The sequence below is a fragment of the Gracilinanus agilis genome, chromosome 1 (genome assembly GCF_016433145.1).
Source record: "Gracilinanus agilis isolate LMUSP501 chromosome 1, AgileGrace, whole genome shotgun sequence".
Classification (NCBI taxonomy): Eukaryota; Metazoa; Chordata; class Mammalia; order Didelphimorphia; family Didelphidae; genus Gracilinanus; species Gracilinanus agilis.
In genome coordinates, this window is record NC_058130.1 from 192,452,068 (window position 1) to 192,475,621 (window position 23,554).

The 23,554-nt window shown below is 35.8% G+C and overlaps 1 protein-coding gene across 1 annotated transcript in view; it reads left to right on the forward strand.

Moving 5' to 3' along the window:
• The window catches only part of SMC5 (structural maintenance of chromosomes 5), a 71,874-nt gene that overhangs the window by 36,344 nt on the left and 11,976 nt on the right, over positions 1–23,554 (forward strand). The window contains exons 10-18 of the mRNA XM_044659428.1: positions 716–870; positions 2,898–3,011; positions 10,099–10,193; positions 10,349–10,481; positions 13,231–13,404; positions 14,359–14,528; positions 15,543–15,666; positions 16,153–16,275; positions 19,692–19,817. Coding sequence (XP_044515363.1) covers positions 716–870; positions 2,898–3,011; positions 10,099–10,193; positions 10,349–10,481; positions 13,231–13,404; positions 14,359–14,528; positions 15,543–15,666; positions 16,153–16,275; positions 19,692–19,817 — 1,214 coding nt within the window. The remainder of the gene's footprint in view (positions 1–715; positions 871–2,897; positions 3,012–10,098; positions 10,194–10,348; positions 10,482–13,230; positions 13,405–14,358; positions 14,529–15,542; positions 15,667–16,152; positions 16,276–19,691; positions 19,818–23,554) is intronic.

The following is a 23,554-nucleotide window of genomic DNA, read 5'->3' on the forward strand; positions in this document are numbered from 1 at the left end:
TAAATTCAATGTAGTTTCAGGGGGAAAGCACCAGCATTAATTGGGATTAGAAAAGGCTTCTTGGAAGGAGATAATTCCAAGCCTGGGGAAAAGTCAGTAAAAATGCCTTCAGTCTGAAGATGTGTCATATGTGAGAAATGGCAAGGAGACCAGTGTTACTGGATCACAGACTATGTTGAGGATTGTGAGAAGACCAAAAAAGTTAAGAAGGGATCAGGTTATGAAGGGCAAAAAAAAGCCAAACAAGTTTTTATATTTTATTCTTGAGGTGACAGGGAGCCACTGGAGTTTGTTGGGGCCGGGGGGGATTGGTCATACCTCTGCTTTAACAAGTAACTGACAGTTGAGCGCAAGATGAACTAGTATCTGGAGAGACTTGTGACAGAGAAACCAACCAAAAGACTATTGCAGTAGTCTTCAGAATGATATATTGTGGGCTTGCACCAGGGTGGTGGCAGTGTCAGGAAACAAGAGGGGTATATATGAAAAATGTTACAAAGGTAGGACTTGGCAAATAGATATGATATAAGTTGAGAGTGAGGAATTAAAGATGATTCCTAGGTTAAGAGTATGGTGATTATTTTCTGTTTCTTAAAATTATCTATGGAATGATTACAGTGATAGACTGTATTTAATAAGTGTTTAATAAATGACTGGATTAACTCACTATACTTTTCAGAATCTTAATGCTTTTATTTTTGTTTTTCAAAAATAGCTATAACTACTCGTATTAGATGCCTTGATAATTTATTGAAACAAAGAGAAGAGAAATTGAGAACAAGATACCGTGATACACATGATGCCGTTATGTGGCTAAGAAAAAATAAAAACAGATTTAAGAAAACAGTTTTTGAACCTATAGTGCTCATGGTAAGAGAATCTGTTCATTTTGAGAACATCTTATTTTGTCACTATTGTAATTGATATTGTAATAAGAATTCATAGAAAAGTAACACCTCATTTGTTTCATGATCATACTTCTGACTACTTATAACAGATTTTAACCTTGAATTAACCTTAAATGCATTCTTTACACACCTTGGTAATCTGTAAGGTCTTCATTTTACCATATAACACAGTGTAATAACTGATACTCATTACAATGACCTTGAATTGTTGAGATTAATTTTGTTTGCACTGGTTTTAAAACAAGAAGCATATAATATGTTCACCTTCTTTAAAAGTAACTTAAATGGAAATCTAGCAAAGTATAAGTTTATTCATATATGAAATTCACTTGAATAACTCATTCATTCTGTGACAGTCCTAGATAAATAGGATATTAGTATTTGTGGATAATAAAACAAAATAGATTAAAGAATGATGATCTGCATAGCAGAAATATATGTTACTTACCAAAGAATTTACTAGACTCTTCCTTTAAATCAGAAGTTCTTAACCTGGGGACCAAGAACTTTTAAAAAATATAGTAACTATGCATTATAATTGATTTGTATTTTATTTTGTATATTTAAAAACATTATTCTGAAAAGGGAGTCATTGATTTTACAAGACAGTCAAAAGGAATCCATGACATAAAAAAAAAGATAAGAAGTCCTGGTTTAAATAGACCTAGTTTTCCTTCAGTATTAGATTTGTGAAACATTATTACATTTTATATTGATCACATTTTTCTTTACATTGGATATTCAAAACAATTTGTCCTTCTTGCATCAATTTTATTTATATTAATAATAGTGTGCATAAAATGTTCTTATGATTCTATATGTGTGTGTACATAACAAATATACTTTAAACAATTCAAGAGACATTTGCCTTAAAGTTAAATATTACTGGAAAGAAAATGTTATTTGGAAGGCTTCGAGACATTTTACAAGTACTCTGCATATTAAATAAGTCTTAGAAAGTGATTATTAGTAAGTCTCTAGTAACACAGAATCAGGCAGAAATATTAGCTGTAAAAATGATTCACAACTTTCTTTGGAGTTCTGACATCCTATTTTCATAAACTTTCCTGACAATCTTCTCGTCAGCTTACTGTGACACATTTACCATTTAAATGAAATTTAAATTAATTTTAGGGGGAATTTCATGCTATAACATTTTTTTTAAACCCACTAGATTGATTATAAATTCCTTACTTACTGCCCTTATAATTCCCCTGTCCTACTGTCTAACATAGGACTTGACCATGCAGCTGGCATTCAGTAAATATTAAATAAATACTTGGTTATTAAATGCCAAGTTTAAGAATTTCTCTTCTGAGTTTTAAAGAGATTTTATTTCATTTTTTGTATTTGGTTTGCCAGTTATCCATTCAGTGAACTTATCTCACATATTGTAGACATGCGAAATTTGGAACCTTCTGGGAAATTTTTCAGTAGCCGGATACATTTATTAAAAATTACTATTACAGGGGGCAGCTGGGTAGCTCAGTGGATTGAGAGTCAGGCCTAGAGACGGGAGGTCCTAGGTTCAAATCCGGCCTCAGACACTTCCCAGCTGTGTGACCCTGGGCAAGTCACTTGACCCCCATTGCCTACCCTTACCACTCTTCTGCCTTGGAGCCAATACATAGTATTGACTTCAAGACGGAAGGTAAGGGTTTCAAAAAAAATTACTATTACACTTTTTGAGGTATATTGCATGCATTTGCATTTTTTAACTGATCAAGAACTTAGATACCATAAACGTAAAACATTGGTCAGAAACTAAGCCTATTAATTGCTAATAGAACCTTAGATTTGTCTTTTTCATGAATATATGTAACTCTTTGCAAGACTAGGCTGGATGAATTACTAAGAATTATTTTTAAAATGTTGAGCCTTAAAACATCAATATCTCTTCTAAGTCTTTTGACCTTTGATGTTTCATTTATAGAGACACATTTTAAATGGTTTTAATAGTCATAAAAATATTGTCTTTTCTTGACTTAGATTCATGTAAAAGACTATAAAAATGCCAAATATATTGAAAATCATATTCCATCAAATGATTTGAGATCTTTTGTATTTGAAAGTCAAGAAGATATGGAATATTTTCTCAAAGAGGCAAGTACTTAATGATATAATACTTTAACATCTGGGTGGATATTTTCTAATTCAGTGCTGAAAGAATGCCTAATAAATTTTATTTTTTCTTACTTCCAAAGTAGCATAATGTAATCAACTCTGTTAACAGGTAACAGTTTATAGATTTTCTTGGTTTTGTTTGTCTTCTCCTTGTATTGATCATTAATTGAATTCTTTAAGGACCTATAATACTATTATAGAGTATTGTTTATGGAAATTTCAGTTAACAAACATTTATTAAGTACCTATTATATGCTAGGCACTCTGCCAGGGATCCAAAGAAAGGTGAAAGGCAGTCCCTGTTCTCATGGAGCTCATAATCTAATTGTCTACAGTTATTTTAAATGGAATTTCTCTTTTTATGTTTTGTTGTTTGACTTTATTAGTGGTAAATAGAAGTGCTAATGATTTATATAGGTTTTTTAATCTACAACTTTGCTAACGTGGTTATTCTTTCAATTAGTATTTTGATTAATTCTTGGGTTCTCTCTATAGACATGTCTGCAAAAGATGATACCTTTGTTTCCTCATTGCCTACTTTCATTCCTTCAATTTCTTTTTCTTATCTTATTGCTATAGCTAGCATTTCTGGTACAATATTGAACAGCAGTGGTATAAATGGGATTCCTTTCTTCCCCCCTGATCTTAATGGAAAGACTTCTAGCTTAGCCCCATTACAGATAATGCTTGTTAATGGTTTTAGATAGATGCCATTTTTCATTTTAAGGCAAGTCTCATAGGCTAATTGGGGAGACAACATGCAAACAACTATACATGGATCCGCTTCTACTCCCCTCCCTCTCTTTTCTTCCCCTTACTCTGCCTTTGATTACAGACTTTTACTTTTTTTTTTTAATATCCACCCTTCTCATTTAGCCCTCTGTTGGAGTTTGGTTTGCTTCTAACTAGCTCATCACCAACCCACCCTCTCTCCTATTTAGCATTTTGTATTATTTGCTCATCTCTAGCCAATGTCTGGTTTGGAGCTTTACACTTAGATCAGATTTTGCTCTCTTGTATTCTTTTTTTTTTTTTTTTTTCTTTTTAATTTTTTTAAACCCTTACCTTCCATCTTGGAATCAATACTGTGTATTGACTTCAAGGCAGAAGAGTGGTAAGGGTAGGCAATGGGTGTCAAGTGACTTGCCCACGTCACACAGCTGGGAAGTGTCTGAGGCCAGTCCCATCTCTAGGCCTGGCTCTTAATCCACTGAGCTACCTAGCTGCCCCCTCTCTCTTGTACTCTTGAATGGTCTAGATAGGCCCTTTTTGGTCTTGGCTTATAGAGGCTACTCTTCACCCTCTGCAGAAATTCCTGATTTTTTTTTTTTTAACCTCCTTATGGCTAGACTTAGATTTTGGCCTCAGTTGTTTCTCTGTCACTCCTAGGACAGTCCCAAACCCAGACTTGGATACATCCTGCATCATTTGCTGTTACCCCAACAGGAAAGCCAGCTATTGTGCTGGTTGTAGCAGACCTACAAAACCCCAGGTGCTGTCCAGGCTCTTTTTTTCTACTGTGCTTTGGATTTGAGTTCCCTGTGCCATTCTGGCCTTTCTCCTGAAGTGGTTCAGATGTGGGCTTTGGGAGCTATCTGGGCTTCACATGGGCTAGCGAGCTACTTAGTCTGGCCATATCTCCCTCTGTGACTCAAGCTTAGACTGATTCAGTCCTGGTCTGGGCCCAGACTACCGCTGTGCTAAGCTATTTCTGTCTCTTACAATGGTTCATGCAGGAGCTGCTTAGCAAAGCTACTGCCCAGGTACTGGTCTGACCTTGTGTGCTCCTATGACTCAGACATTGCAGCCTGAGCATTATGCTTCCTGTTCACTGGATGGACTCTGTTTCTCTCTTTATAATTTGGGTGAGGCTCCTTGGACACTAGTATGATCCATCTTCATATGTGGTTCCAGCCTGCTTGCACACTGTACCAAAGCTACCCTGGATTCTCTCTGCTCAAATCTAATGCTTGTTTTTGACAACTTTTTCTTGCAATCCTAGGGACCGGACAATTTCTCTTTGGTCTTTTTAAATAGCATTCCTTCTGGTATATTTTTAGACTCTTTGGAGGCAGCTGGGTAGCTCAGTGTATTGAGAGCCAGGCCTAGAGACGGGAAGTCCTAGGTTCAAATCTGGCCTCAGACACTTGCTAGCTGTGTGACCCTGGGCAAGTCACTTAACCCCACCACCACCACCACCCCCCACCCGCCTAGCTCTTACCATTCTTCTGCCTTAGAACAGTACCCAGTAGTAGTGATTTAGAGGATACAGACTCTTCAACATCCTAACATTGCTATCTTGGTTAAATGCTTCCTTTGTATCTTATATAGCAATGCTTCTGGTTTACCTGCTTGAACATAGCTGTCATATCTTCCCCTTTCCACTTCCCCCCCATTTGTTTCTTCTTTAGGCTCAACATCCTTCAACCAGTATTCATATATTATGAACTCCAGACCTGTCACCATGTTGATTCTATTCCCTGAATCTGTTCCAGATTATTTTTCTTCCTAAAATGCAATGTTCAGAACTGATTGTATCAATCCAAATTTGGCCTGCCCAAAGCAGAATAAAATGAGACCTCCTGATTCATACAAACAAGGCCTCTTGAAGCTAAGATTGTATCCATTTTCTTGTTCCTTTATAGAATTCCTGACAAATAGGAGAGAGGAGGCTGACTATCTGAACTTGTTGTTTTTAGTTCTTTTCCTCCCACTTCTCCATTCTTTCTAATTTAAGACCTTATCCAGTCAACTAAAACTCTCCACAATTAAAAATGATCTCTTACTAAATCTTTCTTGATTTCTCTTTAGGAATTGATATTGTTAATCACCCTCTTTTAGATACTGTCACTCTCCATTTTCATAACACTGCTTTCTTAGTTTTCTTCCTACCTTTTTGACCATTCCACCATTTCCTATGCAAGTTCTTCTGTTATATGCCCCATGGCAGTGCACACCATATGGCTCTATCTTGAACCCTTTTCTGTTTTTTGTCTTTACTTTTACTTGATGACTTCATTAGCTTCCGTGAGCTTAATTATTTCCATGAATGAACTAGTGAAAAGCACATAAAAACTGCTAAGCTCTGGGAATACAAATAGAAAAAGAAGACAGTCACTGCTCTTTAGAAGCTCTTTCTGATAAGAAGATATTACATAACTGGAGTAGTAGTGCCCGATGGGTGTTAAAGTACACTAGCAAGGGAGGTGGTTGTGTCATTTCCATTAATAAAGCCATATCTATTTCTGATATTAAACCATTTGACCATGCCAAAGACTTTGTTGTCAAGATATTTCTTTTATGAATAAATGAGTAGAGAACTTTATTTTCTAAGTATTTTTGGCTGCCAAGAGGAGGTAACTTTTGCATCAACTGCAGTCTGTTGACCTGCCCATTTCACCTCTGCTAAATCTTTTATTTGGCCCTTTCTCTATTTTGACTTTGCTATCACTCAGATATAGACCCTCATCACACCCAGGCTATTTCAGTAGCCCACCAGTAGATCTGCCTGCCCCAAATCTTTAACCCCTCCAATCTGTCCTTCAATCAGCTACCAACATAATTTCCTAAAATGAGGTCCAGCCGTGTCACACCCACTCATTAAACTCCAGTAGCTCTATAGCCTCCAGGATCAAATAAAATCCTGTTTGCCATTCCAAGAAGCTTCCTCCTATCTTTCTTGCACCAGTGATGTCAAACTCAAATAGAAGTGAATCCCTGCAAGATACATATTGATTCCAAGAACCACAATTTAACTTTGTGTTGTATTTTTATTTATTTTGTTAAACATTTACAGTCTACCTAGTTCAGGATTTTTGCCAGCAATGAGTTTGATGTTACTATCCTATACCTTACTCTCCCCGGCCACATAATCTAGATCTAGTGACTGTGACTTCCTTGCTGTTCCATAAACAAGACACTATCTCTGAGCACTTAGCATTTTCTCCAGCTACCTCCATGTCTGGAATTCTCACATTTCTCATCTCTACCTATTGGCTTCCCTGAATTCCTTGAAGTACTAATTTAAATCTCATCTACAGGAAGCCTTTCACTGATCCCCTTAATTCTTCTAGTGACTCCACTTGTCAATTATTTCCAATTTATTCTGTTTATAGGTTGTTTGTACATATACATGTGCTTGTTGTCTTTCCCATTGGATTATGAATTCTATGAGAGCAGAGACTATGTTCTTTCTCTTTGTATGCTCATCATTTGACATAGTTCCTGGCACACAGTGGCAGCTTATATGCCTCATTTCTTCAATGGAGCCATGATATCATGGATAAGGATGCCTGTTTTAGCAGTTCATATAACAACTCAACCATCAGTCACATTCTGTGGGATTCTTGTGCTTGTCTTCCACAAGACATCATATACAATCCTAAGTGTACCCTAGAGCCATATTGGCAAACCTATGGCACATGTGCTAGAGGGGGCTTCTCCCCTCCCCCTCTCCATGGCTCCTAAAGGCATTTCTCACACGACCCACCCCTCTGCCCAGCAGCCCAATGGAAGCACTTCCTCCCTCCGTCTGGGGTGAGTGGGGTGGCTCACAGGCAACAGGAGGGTTGCAGTTGGGGCATTTGGCCTCTGAAATGTTTGCCATCACTGCCCTAGAGCTTTCCCAAAAGATATGAGTGAAACAAGGATGGCCTACACTCCCCATCAGTGTTTGATAAAGTTCTAGAAGTGCTATCAATAGCAATAAAACAAGGGAAAGAAATTAAAGACAGAAAGAGAGAGGACAGTCAGGTGTCTCAGTAGATTGAAAGCCAGGCCTAGAGACAGGAGGTCCTGGGTTGATCTGGCTGCAGACCCTTCCTGGCTGGTGACCCTGGACAAGTCACTTAACTCCCATTGTCTAGCCCTGACTGTTCTTCTGTGTTGGAACTGTTATGAGTAAGATGAGATTAGCTAGTTATTAGGAATTAAATTGTACCTAGCAGGAAGGAGCTGGAGCTGGGAATTCCAGGTTGGAATGAAGGAGGAGGAAGTCTGTCTGTGCCCTGTGTGTGGACTCCATTAGTGGTGGGCAAAACTGTTGCCAGCCTAGGAGACCTCAGAGCAAAGGACGCCCTGCTTCCTGATTTCCCCTGGGATCCTGTGTGGTGTAACATCTAAGAAAAGGACAAATCTCCAGAGCCAAGAGAGGAGAAGTTTGAAAACTGGATAACAGTGCTTCAAGCAGAACCCTCTCTACTTGGTACCTGAGATCATCTTGACTCCTGGCAACAGTTTTGCCCACCATTAATGGAGTCCACACACAGGGCACAGACAGACTTCCTCCTCCTTCATTCCAACCTGGAATTCTCAGCTCCAGCTCCTTCTTGCTAGGTACAATTTAATTCCTAATAACTAGCTAATCTCATCTTACTCATAACAGAACTAATACACAGTAGTGATTCTAAGATGGAAGGTAAGGGTTTAAGGGGAAAAGACATAAAGGTAGCCAAAGAGGAAATAAAACCACTGATGACAAGATAGGTTATTTAAAAAATAAGAAGCAATCTATAAATATATTATTGAGAACTAATAATTTCAACAAAGTTGCAGTCTACAAAATAAACCCACAAAAATCAGCAACATTTCCATATAATAATAATACCCAAAAAACAATGGAAAGAGAAATATCATTCAAAATAAATGTATAAAATATTTGGAGAATACTTGTAGAAATTCACTTACAAATTTACATGTGTATGATACTAAAAGCTGTTCCCCCCCCAAATGGATAAATGGTCAAGGGATATGAACAAATGATTCTGAAGAAACTTAAAAATTATTAACAACCATATGAAAGAATGTTCAATAAAGAAATGTACATCAAAACAGCCTAAGGTTTCTTTCACCTTATATCCAGCAATTTGGTGAATATAACAAAGGATGGGACTAGTCAATATCAGAAAAGTTATGGAAAAACAGGTACTCTGGTCTTGTTGTTGATAAAGCTGTGAATTGGTACAACCATCTTGGAAAGCAATTTAGAATTGCAAGTAAAGCAACTGAAATGTTCATATCCTTTAACCTAGAGAACTCATTAGTAAGTATATACCTTAAGAAGGTTAATTAGAAGAAAAAAGTCCCATATGCCTCAAAATATTTATAGCAGTACTTTTTTGTGATGACAAAGAATTGGAAATAATTAACCAATTGCAGTATGTGGATGTAATGCAATATTACTATTCAGTAATATATGATAAATATGAAGACTACAGAACAGCATAGAAAGATCTACATAAATTGATGTAAAGTGAATTTAATAAGTAAATATGGAGGGCAGTTGTGTGGCTCAGTAGATTGAGAGCAGGCCTAGAGACTGGAGGTCCTAAGTTTGACTCTGGCCTCAGACACTTCCCAGCTGTGTGACCCTGGGCAAGTCACTTAATCCCCATTGCCTAGCCCTTACCACTCTTCAGCCTGGGAACCAATATATAGTATTGATCCTAAGGTGGAAGGTAAGGGTTTAAAAAAAACAACTAAATATGCAATGACTACAATAATGTAAGTAGAAAGAACAATAGCCATAAAAAATTAAAAAGTGAATGTTGCAGAATTACAAAGATAAACACGAAGAAATGTGGAAGACACTTCCCACTCCTTTGCAGAGTGGTGAAGTCCATAAGTATGGAACATTGCATATATTTTCAGACTTTTTATTATATTGATTAGTTTTAATGAGTTTTTATTTTCTTTTTGTTTTTAAAGGTGCCATTTTTTACATAAGATGACTTTTTACTTTGGTGATGAAATTCATTTATTACCAAAAAAAGGTTTTTTGCAAATCTTCCCCATCTGTCTGTGGTCCCTCTAATGTCATCATCCCTAAATTCTCTGGAAAAGACTTTGCTTAATTGGGTCTCTCACCAGACTTTGCTTAAACTTGTTTTACCTGTACCTACTTTTGTCTTTTATGAGATGGAACTGCTCATAATATTCTAAAATCCTTCTCTAAGAATTATAAATAAATTTATATTCCAACCCTTTTTTCATAAAATGTTTTTATCATAAAGTTTAACAATTGTTTTGAATTGCCTTTTAAGAATGCTTTTGCTTTCCTACAATCTAGATGCGTGATCATCTTAAATTAAGAGTGAATGCTGTTTGTATCCCCAGTATTACATATGCAAACAGAGTACCCACAAGGGCCCTAAATGATCTAAAGTAAGTATTTGAAGTTATTTGTAATTTTGATCCACAGTAACTTCTTTAAAGTTTTTAAAGTATTATTTATAATGTTTTTAAACTTAGAGAATATTTCATGATATACCTAAAAAACCAAGAATAATCTGTTGGTAATCTTTGTATTTATTCGTTAGGAAATATGGACTTTTTTCTTATCTAAGAGAGTTATTTGATGCACCTCAATTTGTGATGAGTTACCTTTGCTACCAGCATCATGTTCATGATGTCCCTGTAGGAACAGAAAAGACCAGAGCAATAATTGAGCAGGTGAGGAGATCATAGCTAACATTGTAATTATATTGTGGCATTTGTAAAATTCTTGAAAAAAATTGCAGAAGTACTAGAAATACCATTTCGAACAAACAATAATAATTGACTTGTGTTTTTGTCTTTAAGCAACCATAAATTACTGTACCTTTTTTTTTTTTTAATTTTTACTACATATTAATCAAGAACTTTGAGCTAAAACTTGATGACAAGATGAAACAGGGTGATTTGATTTATCTGGATTAAATAATAATTAGTGGTTTTAGTTTAATAAATTGAATAGAACACTTCTGTTTTTATGTTTTCTTAGTGAGTGACTATTTTTAGATTACAGTGATGGAACAGTGGGAAAGCATAAATTAATGAATTGTCAAAGTCTAAATTATCTTCTTGGAAATATGTCTTTGAAATGATGATATAAAATCATACAGTCAGTATCATCCTTTTACATGTGAAAGTCCACCACCCGTATAGAAACCTGTCCCTAGTTAGAACAGCTATTCAAATTGCCTTCTTCACTGCCACCAATGCCGTGACTCTTAAACAGACACCCACACTCAGACACACATATTCCCCACCGTACATATACACGAAATCACTGACCTTATCTCTCCAGTGCCTTCCTCCATCTTTTACTGATTTATAGTGGTATAATAAATATTTCTCTCTTGCCCACATAACCAACTCTTCTGTAACTTTCACAGAAATCATTACAAAATTACAGAGGAACAACCACTAAATTGTACCCCTAAAACAGGAATCATTAACATTTTTTATGTCGTGGACCATTTTGGCAATTTAGTGATGCTCCGAACCCTTTTTTCAGATGGATGTTTTTACATGCATAAAATTGATAGGATTACAAAAGAAACTAATTATTTGTAAGTAAAATATTTTAAAAATCAAAAAAAATTTTCCCCCCCATCCAACATCATGGATTCCAGATTAAGAATGTCTCCCATAGAAGAATCACTGCAAAGTTCTTACTTTAGCAGGCCTTACCTTTAGGAATCCTTTCCTCAACTTCATTACTTTAAGCCCTTATGAAGCCTGCCACCGTCTGTTTTGTTAATAAGGCCTTTCAGTGAACTTTCTTTCAACTTAAAGGAAGATATTTCAGGAATTATTGTCCTCAGATTTTAAATGAGGAAATGGAGGCTCAAGGAGGTTAAGTGATTTGTACGCAGTCACATTACTTGGAAACATCAGAGGCAGGATTTAAATGTGTATTTACCTGACTGTACTACATCCGTCATTCCATGCTAGCTCCTGACCCATTTTCCTATAAAAATAGTATAAAACCTGGAGTTCTATTAATAGTACTGTTTCAAATTTAGCCTCAGATACCTTCCTAGCTGGGTGACCGTGGACAAGTCACTTAACCCCCATTGCTTCACCCTTACCACTCTTCTGCTTTAGAGCCAATACACAGGATTGATTCTAAGACAGAAGGTAAGGGTTTTTAAAAACAAACAAATAAGTAAATGGGTGGGTGGATGAATGAATGAATGAACAAATGATTGCATGAATGAAAAGTTTGGCAAGATATGAATAGAGATCCCTACTAGCATTCTGCACTTAAATTGTTAGCTCACATTTATATGATGCCACTTTGTGCAAGGCACAAAGCTTAGTACTTTACAGATACTATCTCTTGATCTTTACAACAACTCTGGGAAGTAGGTACTATTATTATCCTCATTTTACAGATGAGGAAACTGAGGTAAACAGGACAAATGACTTGCCTAAGGTCACATAAGAGTGAGCTGTATTTGAACTAAGATGTTCCTAACTCTAGGCCTAGCTCATTATCCCTGCTCCATCTAGCTGCCCCAACTCCTGACAATCCCGTAACTCCTAAAATTTCTTTCCAGTTTGTTTGTTTCTTTGTTTCTTTGTTTGTTCGTTTGTTTAGACAATTAAGCTTATAGGAGTTGTTTAACTGCAGGTTTAAAGATGAAGTACTGGTATAAAAGTAGGATTTTAGAGAATCATCAGGTGAAATTTTAAAGGGTCTGTTGTAGCTGTAGAAAAAGAATCCTCAGTAAGGAGTCATTGTAGACATGAAACTTAGAGTACCATAAAACACTTCATTTCTCAGCTGTAAAGTGGCCATACTGAAAGACATGGGAAGCCAAAGGTCCCTTTAAAAGATTAAGGAAATCACAGAACCTTTTTGATTGTTCTATTATTTCTACTACTAAAAAAGTTAACAAAGTATTACATCTAAGACCCCACAAAACATAGCATTTGTTTCTAGTTTTATACTCTGTAGGTACATATGGTGCTTGGTCAATAATTGGTTTGGATAAACCTGAATTTGCCATGTCGGGACATTTATACAGGGCTGTATGGTTTATGCTTAACTTTTTCAAAATGGGAAAATGGAAGGAAATAAGGTCTGATTTGCTTATGGTGACTACAGTTAGTCTTTGAAAACATTGAAGATAGAAAATACTTATCATTTTGTATTTATACTTTGAGGTAAAGGAAATATGCAGTAATTCTTTGATTTGCCCAGGCTATTTGAAATAAGCTAATGGTAAGGCAGTTTCTAGGTCTTTTAATCTGAGTTCTTTCAGTAATTAGTATTTATTCAAAATTAGCAAAAATTTATCAACCATTTTTCTAGATTTGGTTGTCTCACTTTAAACCCTTCAGAAAACAAATGTATTTATTTGTGTTTTGATCCTTTTAAAAAAAGTGGGAATAAGCATGGTGATATAGGTGATCTTATTTTTCATTTTAGGTTATACATGAAACCAAACTGAAACAACTTTACACGGCTCATGAAAAGTATGTAGTAAAAACTTCTGTTTATTCAAATGACACTATTTCCAGCAACACACACCTAAAAACAGCCCAGTTTCTCACATTTACTGTGAATGTACAAGAAAGAAGACAATTGGAAGAGCAAGATAAGGTGGGTTATCTGACCAAAGAAGGTAGCACTGCCCTTTCCTCTTCTTCTCGCCTCCCCACCCCCATCAAAAAAAAAGTCTGACCTATATAAAACCAGACTCTTAATATTAATTACCCCAGGGCTTCTACTCACTGCCACACAAAAAGTTTCATGGAGTTGCATGATACAAAATGGGAAGTAAGCAGAAGGGAAATAGGGGCTGGGTGGATCCCATGGTGTAGTGATGTTTTTAATATTTATAACTGACAAGCAGTTGTCCTAGTAGAAAACAGAGGAAAAAAATTAAGGAACAAGAGAGAACAAGTAACCCATCCATGTCAGCCTCCTTCCCAGTCTTAAAAAGCTAGAGTTTAGAAGTTACTATTGTCTCCAAAATGGATGACAGTCAAGAGCTTTACATTTATTAAGAACAAAATTGACATCCATAACTTAGAGTGTTATGAATGCTGGCAAGACAGGAACAGAGAAGTTTAAACTTGTCAAAAAGGGGGCAGCTGGGTAGCTCAGTGGATTGAGAGCCAGGCCTAGAGACGGGAGGTCCTAGGTTCAAATCTGGCCTCAGACACTTCCCAGCTGTGTGACCGTGGGCAAGTCACTTGACCCCCATTGCCTACCCATACCACTCTTCTGCCTTGGAGCCAATATAACAGAGTTTTTATATTCCTTTTGAATGGGACGTTTCTGGCTCAGAGGCATCCTGATTTTATGGACAAGGCTAGGAAATAGGAATTTGAGAGTAATGATCAATAAAGGTTCTCATCTCTATAAACATGGGACAGGTTTCTCCCAAGTGGGTAGTTTTATGTGAATCTTTTTATATACATTTTTCCTTTGAATTATTATTTTATGGGTTAAAGGCTATATTTGGGGGTGGCCGTTATTTAAACACCTATTGGAATTGAAATGAGATTTGTTAAAATGTGTATTTACAACTTAAATCTCTATCTTCCATAGGAAATAAAGGAAAGATTTCAGACACTAGATATAGAATTAACAACTTTTCATGAAAAAATCAAACATCTTGAACACAGAGACAATGAATTCAGAAACAAAAAGAAGGACCTTCAAGACAGGAAAACCAAAAAGAATCACCTGGAACAGAAAATCGGTTCCAAATTAGATAGGTATTATATTTTCACCCTAAGCTGTTATGATAATTAATTTAATAATAAATAAATTAATAATCATTTTTTCTTCTCTCTTTAATAATAATGCTAATGGCTCGAATGAATCCATATTGCACTTTAAAGTTTACAAGCCAAAACAGTTATGTAAGGTAGCTAATACAATGTATTTTTACCATTTTGCAGATCAGGAAATAGGCTTGGAAATTGTAATGTCCCACGGGGTTGCTCAGCTAATAGTGTTGAAGGCCGGATTTGAACCCAGGTTGTCTGGCTCTAAAGTCTTGCACTTTTTCTAGTATATCACATTATAGTAAGTGACAGATTTTTATGCAAGTACAATTTTCACTTTACACATGAGTTCCTAAAAAATTATTTAAGTTCAGTCATATCCAATTGATTTGAACTCACGTTTACAAAAGAATCCTATTTTTAATTCTTTTAAGAGAAAGGCTGCCCTCTTACCTGCAGTTAATATAAACTTCTTGGCTTTCAGAACTTTATATGATCTAATTCCATTAATTAATGGAGTTGGCAATCAAGTGAATTTTCTAACCATTTCCTACATTTGTCATGGGTTTTTTTTTTTTTTACCTTTATGCCTTTAACTTGCTCCTTCCAATCCTTCAAGATACAATTCAAGTTGGTTCATTTGTTTTAAAAGTTATGGTGTTTGTGCTTAGCACACTGTGTACTAGCTCTTGATGCCTTATCTCCCAATTTTTTGAGGACAAAAACCATGCCATGCTTTGTTTTTCTTTTGAATTTGCCACAATGTTAGCAGTCATGGTAGGTGCACAAAATTGTTCATTAAACACCTTTAAGGTCATCTACCCCAGGTAGCTCTTATTTTATAGTTTAGGAACCTGAGGACCCTTTAAAGTTAAGTGTCTAGCTAATTCCAAGATTGGATGGCTATTAAGTGGCAGAATTAGAATTTGAAAGTAAGAATATGTCTCTTCTCAGGATTTTGGAATATCTATATATCTAAGTATCATTTCATTTCTTGTATAGCTTAAAGTCATTAGAAGAGACTACTTACAATCTTGAAGCAGAGGAGAAGGAGACAAATGCCAAAATCAAAGAAATTAATGTCCAAAAAGCAATGCTGGTGTCTGAATTATTGAGCTTAATTAAGGTAAGGTTTGAAACCTGGAGTAGGTATGCCAAGAAAAGATATTAAAGCCTGTTAAAAGCCATGATTTTGCCATTATGAGGTAAGAAGTTATTCAAAATTTTTACATACCCAAAAGCACATTTTATTAGTGAACATAATTTCTTGAACTTGACTTCTACCATTGCAAGTCAAGTTACACAAATAGAAAGTTCCTATTGAACTAAGCTTTTGGAAACAACTTATACTTATTTCTATTATTTAACGTGAAATAGACATTTATATTACAATATATGCCAAATAATCACATTTAACTTAAATTGTTTTGCAGGAAACTTACAAATAGAATTGACACAAATTATTCAAGAGATCAATTAAATTGATTTTTTAAAATTATATCTTGTTCTTTTGTTTGCTGTTCAATCTTGAATAAAGTTTTCTTAAATTTAAGTTATGAAACTTAAGAGAGCTTATAAAATCTAAACAAGCTTTTTTGGGTTTTCTTACCAGGATTGCACAACGTTGAATGTACAAAAGGTAGATTTAGTTCTTGAGCTAGCCACTGAGGGCTATGAGAAGAACAAATTAGAAAGGGAATATAAAGCTACAACATTAAACCTCCGGCAACTAGAGGTAAGGTTTTACCTTTTGCTGATCTTAGCCAAGTTAGGATCTGAATCCCTGTCTTTCGAATTGATATACCCCATAAACTTCATTGTCTTCATGAAGCCTTCTGATTAAAAAACTATTTTATTCAAAACAAGAGTTGGGGGGGGGGGGCGGTGAAATAGGTATATATATATTTTTTATTCTTTAAATTTATTTAGAATATTTTTCCAAGGTTAACATAATTCATGATTTTTCCCACCCCTGTTTTCTCCCCCCTCCTGGAGCTGACAAGCAGTTCCACTGGGTTATACATGTATCATTGTTCAAATCCTGGAATAGGCATGTTTTTAAAAGTACATTATCTAATTTGGTTATTTTGTACCATTGACTTTTGTTTTCCTGATAGTTTCTGGACATTGAGTTTCATCTTTATAATCAGTAAATAATAGCTGGCATCTTTGATTGCTTTTTTTTACATTCTGTCATATTTCAAGGTGGATTCAAAATAAAATATGATGGTACTGTCTATTAGTACTATATCTGAACATTTTTGTTAGATTATTGAAGAAAGCCTTCAGTTTATTCAAACAATAGTCTAATCTTTTTGAATTATATTTTTATATTCTTTAAAATAATGTTTTAAATGATGAGAACTGAAGATAGATGTGCTATGTTCATGTTAAGTTAAAAGCCAACAAAAATTGGAGATAATCATGAGGTTATCTTCAGAGAGTAAAAGAATCAAAACCAGGATTGTATTCTATACTTTTGTTAAAATTTTCCTTATTATGTTATAAAATGTTTAATTCAGAATCTTAGACTAACAATAGACTGGTTCTCTAGAGGCAAGGCAGGGCACAGAGCACCTATTGGTCTTGGGGTCAGGACAATATGCACGTCCCTTTTCCTCTCCCAGACTCTGTTTTCTTATCTATAAAATACAGATAATAATACCTATAGTACCAAACTCATGAAGTAATCTGTATAAAAGACTTTGTAAACATTTGAAAGGCTTATGCAAGTGCCAATAATTATTATTAGACTATAGAATAGGCCAGTGATGGGCAAACTTTTTAAAGAGGGGGCCAAAGGAAAGGAAATGCTTATCTGTCAGTTTGTTTCTAAAGCAACTCTTTCGAAGTTTCATTGTATTGTATCCTACTCGTCGTATTCATCAGATTAGGAATAATGTCGCATAGCCCCAATAGAACATTTCAGGGCATGCTCCCTCCTTCCCCTCCCTCCCCCATCTGGCCCACAGGCTGTAGTTTGCCCATCACTGGAATAGGCAATTACAAAGTCTAGATTTTTTTCTTGACCTTGCTCTTGGTTCTAGACCAAAAGGAATATGTTCATTTCTTTGTGTTTATTCTTAGTATTTTTGTAAAGTCCATAAAAGAAAGAGAACACTAGATTTAGAATCACAAAATCTGGTTTCAAGTACCTGCACTGCCACTAATTAGCCACATGACCTCAGACAAGTCACATAAGTTTTAGTATCCTCATCTGTAAATTGAGAATAATAATACTTTCAAGTTCCTGTTTGGGTGAATTGATTCCCAAAATTAGAATGATGATTTGAATCCAATATTCCTAATATCAGTGTTCCATGCTGAAGGCTTCTCAACCATAAGAGAACTATTTGTTGTTAGTTCATCTTCACTTGCCAGAGTGAGTTAATATGTGCATAGTGGTTTCCTTTCCCCTACTCCTGCTTTCTGTATGTATTCCTCATACTTGTCATCCTTTATTTCCACATGCTACTATTATTTCTCTTCCTGTCCCCTCTTCAACCAAACCAATAGAAAATTGCCTTAATAGTTCAAAAATCAGTAAACCATTTACATAAATAATACTAATTTTTCAAATTATTCTCGCTGTCAGTATTTGCCAGTTTTCAAGAGATGACCAAATTTTCATTTTCTGAAATCCTTTTTGTCTTGTGCTATAAATATGCCAGTAATCTGATTGAAATGAGAGAGATGTTTATTATAGTTGTGGTTATGTATGACAGAAAGAAGAAAGAATAGAACAGCACTGATTAAAAAGAAAGTAATAGAAAATGTGGTAAAAGTTCAAGCTATTTAGTATTATTTAAATTCTTTCATATAAAATCTTTTCTAACATTTTAACATTTTTTGACTCTTATATTTCAGTGTTAGTAATATATTTTGATACATCTAATATTATTAGTGTAGGCATTCTTTATACTTAAGCAAATTGTAATGAAGTTATGCCTTTTTACTTAAACTTTTATTTTTTGACACATCCCTCCATATATATTTCAAGAAGATTTTTACCCAGTATAATGAATATATGCATGTTTGTATTACACATAGTCCTGGATTTAAAATAATGAATAGTTTTTCTCTGGTAACCTCTAGTAAAAGATATTAGAATAGTTTTTCAGAGAATTTATTCTTTAAATATATTTTTGTGTGCATATATGTGTGGAGTCCAGCTCATCAAGTTATTTGTGGGTCACAGACTTACAAACCTCTTGCTGATCAGTGACAAAGTTTATTGATTTCAGGTAGCTATTTACAGATGGTTAGATCAGGCAGAGGAATTAGATCACTCACAATGGAAGTCAGTGATTAACAGGATGGAAATAATGGATTTAAACTACCTAGGTGGATCTGAACAGAGTTTTCTATAGGTGATAATTCAACATGGCAATGTGTGACCCAGCTTTTTACAGAATACTATATGTTCTTCTCACAGAATTCCTGTATCAGTAATTTCTTGGAAGAACATTCATTATTTTTGGGGTTGAGTTCTTATGTTCAGGACATGCTACATGTCTAGCTATTTCTAGTCTATGGCTACCCAGAGACCTTGCAAACTGGGGTAGATCAGGCATTCCAAAGCCTTGGTTGGTGGAAGCCCCTGTCCTTATCACGCTGTTCCCACATATATGCATATGCGTGTGTAGCTTATAATGATTCTAATATATAATGTAGAGTTTATCTATGCATATAATACATATATTCATAATGGATGTGTGTTCTTCTGAAGAGCTATTCTGAACTCTTCCACTAGAGGTCCCCCAGCAAAAAGCTGTTACCTATTTTAAACTGAGAATTTGTTCTTACAAAAAGTTTGTGTGTATACATGTACATAAATACACAAAATACATATGCATATGTCTTATATGTATACATATATGTTTATATGTAAATTTTTAAGACAGATTTTTCTGAAGAACTAGTCTAATATCTTCCACTAGAGGTCACCCATAGAAAAATTGTTCCCTTTTTTAAACCCAGATCTTCCTACCTATAAACAAACTTTTTCAAAAAATAATTGGAGCAAATGTATCAGATACTTATTTCTTAAGAATTTTGTTTATAAATTTGTTGTGATGATTTAAAGAAGTAGATCTTTATTTGAAATAACTTAATGCGCAAATCTTTAAAAACCCTCTTTTTTTATAATAGCAACAATTCAATGATTTTGGTGAAACAAAACGTAGACTTCTAGAGAAGTGCAAAGAACTTATGAAGAAAGCTAGGAATGTATGTAACCTTGGCCCAGACCAAAGCATTCCTCAAGAGTACCAGACAGTAAGTATGAGAATACATAATGGTAGAGATGTTACTTTTACTCTTGTTAGCATTTAACTCTAATGCATACTCCTATGGTATAAAAGGAATGAAGAATGGATTGAGAGTCAGATGACTTGGATTCTAGTCTTGGTTGTGCCTTTTATGAACTGTTTGATGTTCAGGAAGTCATTCAATTTCTCTGTGCTCATTTTCTTTTCCTTACAGTGGATGTAACAAGACTTGTACAAACTACTTGCAAGGAAATTGCTCTTTAAATTGTTACGTGCTGGGGGCAGCTGGGTAGCTCAGTGGATTGAGAGCCAGGCCTAGAGATAGGAAGTCCTGGGTTCAAATCTGACCCCAGACACTTCCCAGCTGTGTGACCCTGGGCAAGTCACTTGACTCCCATTGCCTAGCCCTTACCACTCTTCTGCCTTGGAGCCAATACACAGTATTCACTCCAAGACAGAAGATAAGGGTTTAAAAAAAAAAATTGTCAAGTGCTGCCTTAGAATGATAAGCTACTGCCATTACTGATAATTCAAAAAGGGATCATTTTTGTAGCCCTTAGTACCAAAATCCTAAAATGCCAAGAAGTCATTCTCCTCTGATGACTTACGTTGCTCCTTTCTTTATACCTATTTCTACCTTAAAATATATGTATATTGGGACCATCATAGAAACTGAAGGACAGGAGTTAGATTGCAAGGATAGCCAAAAAAAAAAATGTCAGAGAAGAACTAGCCAGTAATAATATTTAGTGGAACAAAAAAGAAGGAAGAATGAGAAAAGATATCCTGGAGGTTAGAGTATTGAATGGAATGTTATCAAAGGATCCATATATGTTAGTAAGAAAAGAAGAAAATCCTTTAAGTTCTCCATTTAAATGTTAAATGTCTACAAAACACTGATATACTAGAGAACATAAAAGACTTAGTTCAGTCCAGTTTCTCCTACTGATTATATAGTTCTATGACTGCTAATTTTTTGTGTACTCTTCTTTTTTCTCTCCCTCTCTCTCTCCCTTCTCCTTCTTTTTTTCACCCTCTCCCTCCTTCATGTCTCCCCCTCCCCCTGTTCCACCCATCTTCCCTCCCTCCTCTATCGCCTTCTCTCTTCCCCCCACCCCCAATACTCTTTTGCTTCACCTTCCTTAGAAGAGAGAAAAGAGACTATGGTAATGTAGAGTTTGGGATTTAGAGTTGGAAGATCTGGGTTCAAACCTTGACTTTGCTCTTTTTTACAGCATATTCTTAGACAAACGACATAATGTGTTGGGCCTCTTGTTGTTCTTCAGCTATAATATGAGAGAATTTTATTATATGACTTGTAATACCCCTTCTAGGTCTAAATCTACTGCTTTATAGACACTAAGGCTTGGAACACACAAGTTTTGGCTATTTCTTCATTTCATATTAGCCATATGATTTTTTTTTAACCCTACTTTCTGTCTTAGCATTACTACTGTTTATAGGTTCCAAGGCTGAAGAGTAGTAAGGGCTAGGCAATGGGGGATTAAGTGACTTGTCCAGGTTTACACAGCTAGGAAGTGTCTGTGGTTAGATTTGAACCCAGGACCTCCCATCTCCAGGCCTGGCTATATTTACTGAGCTACCCAGCTGCCTCCTGCCATATGACTTTTAGCAGATAACTTAAAAGTCCTAGTTTTCTTTGGGAGACAGTATAGTAGTAATACATTGGAAAGGCCACTGAATTTGGAAGATTCAAATCCTAGCTTTGCCACTTAATACCTGTATGATATCAGATAAGTCATTTAACCTCACTGGCTTTCCATCTCTTTACACATAAAGGAGTTGGTCTAGATGGCCTATGAAATCTTTTCTAGCTCTCAATATGTATCACTTCTGTGAGATGAAGTTGAACTAGATCAGTGATGGCGAACCAATGGCATGGGTGCCAAAGCCAAAGATGGCATGCAGAGCACTCTGTGGGAGCACATGCACACACACACACAGGCACGCACACACATACTGCCTTACTAGGAAGGCAGAGGGACTTGGGTGGAGCTGCACCCCGCCCCTCTGCCCAGCAGCCAATGGGAGCGCACAGGGGGTAAGGTGGGTCACTCACAGGTGGCAGGGCTGGAGGGGAGTGCAGAGCTCAGGCCACTCCCTTCTCCCTCTCTATACTCGCTAAGGATATTCTTCACTTCACCCACCCAGCAGCCCAATGGAAACCCTTCCTCTCTCCTATGTGGGCTAAGGAGGGAACAGGGTGTACCCAGCATGTGGTGGTGGGGAGAGGAAGGGGATGGCATTCCATCTCTAAAAGGTTAGCCATCACTGAACGAGATGATCTCTAAGGCTTTCCTTGCAGCACTTTCTAACATTCTAGAATTAACATAGGGACTGAGTAAATAGGTGGCAAATTCTTTAAAAAATAATACCTAGTATTTACATGGGATTTTCATTTTTATATTTTGTACTTTGATATTTTGACATATCAATGACTTGTTCAGTGTAAGTAATACTTTACTTAGGATTCACCCAGAATTTGCAATCCCTTCTCATTCTAATTGATTCTTGCCCATTTTCCCCCATAATTTATTGCTAGTTATTTAAAATGTTAACTGCTTCATACAGATAATTAAAGGGGCAATTAAGTGTAAACAACTTGAAAATGCCTCTAGTTGGTATTAAAGTTGTCCTCCTTAAATATGATAATGTTACTCACAAAGTTGACAGATGAATGGTTAGGATCATAAAAATTACACCAAATCTCAGCTTGAATATAACTTTGGCATGGTTGTACTAAATGACTTCTGAAATATAATTTCCTCACAAGGTTCATTGACCTGTCTACTTGAAGACTTCCAGGTTAGGGAACACAGGACCTTAGACCATCTTTAAAGAACTCTGATTGTTAGGCACATTTCTCTTAAGTTGAATTTCACCCCTTGCTCCTGGTTCTGCCCTTTGGATCTTTTTTATCCTGTATTTTTTTTCAATAGACTTCTTTTAGCCTAAGTGTAAAACTTTATATTTATCACAATTAAATTTTGTTAAACACCTCTTTAGTATATGTAGCCCATCAAGATCCTATTGGAGTCAGCCATACAACATTTGTTCTCCCTCTCAGATTTGTGTTAATATGCAGATTTCAGAAGCAAGTGACCAGTTACTTTATTGAAGTTCTGACTATGAATATAGAATATACAGTGCCAGAGACAGATCCTTGAGGTCTTCCTCTGGAATTCTTCCAGAGTCGAAAGGGCCTTTAAATATTTTCTAGTCCAGTTCTTTCACTTTATGTATGAAGAAACTCAATCCCTTAAAAGATTCAACAACTTTCCTAACAGATAATAAAGGTGAGAGCCCGGAAACAAATTCAGGTGTTTTGATTCCATATCCTTCCATTACACAGAAATTTAAAAGGGTGGAGTGAAATCAGTAGGTTTTGAAAGGCAGACTAAAGAGTTTGTGTTTCATCTTATAGATCATTTAGTTTTAAAATGCTATTAAGTCCTTCCTTCCTTTTCACCTACCCAAATCTCAACTCTGGACCCCATGTCAGTCAACACACATTTATTAAACACTTAAAATATGCCAAGCACTGTGCTAAGCAATGAAAATAGAAATATAAGCCAAAAGACAACCCTGCCCTTAAAGAGCTTACATTCTAACGGAGCATGTAACACACATAAGGAAGCTAAGAAGAGGACCTAATGGAAAAGTCTGTAGGAACAGGACCCAATGGGGCTTAAGAAAGGACTCTCTTGGCTTCTCACTTTAAAT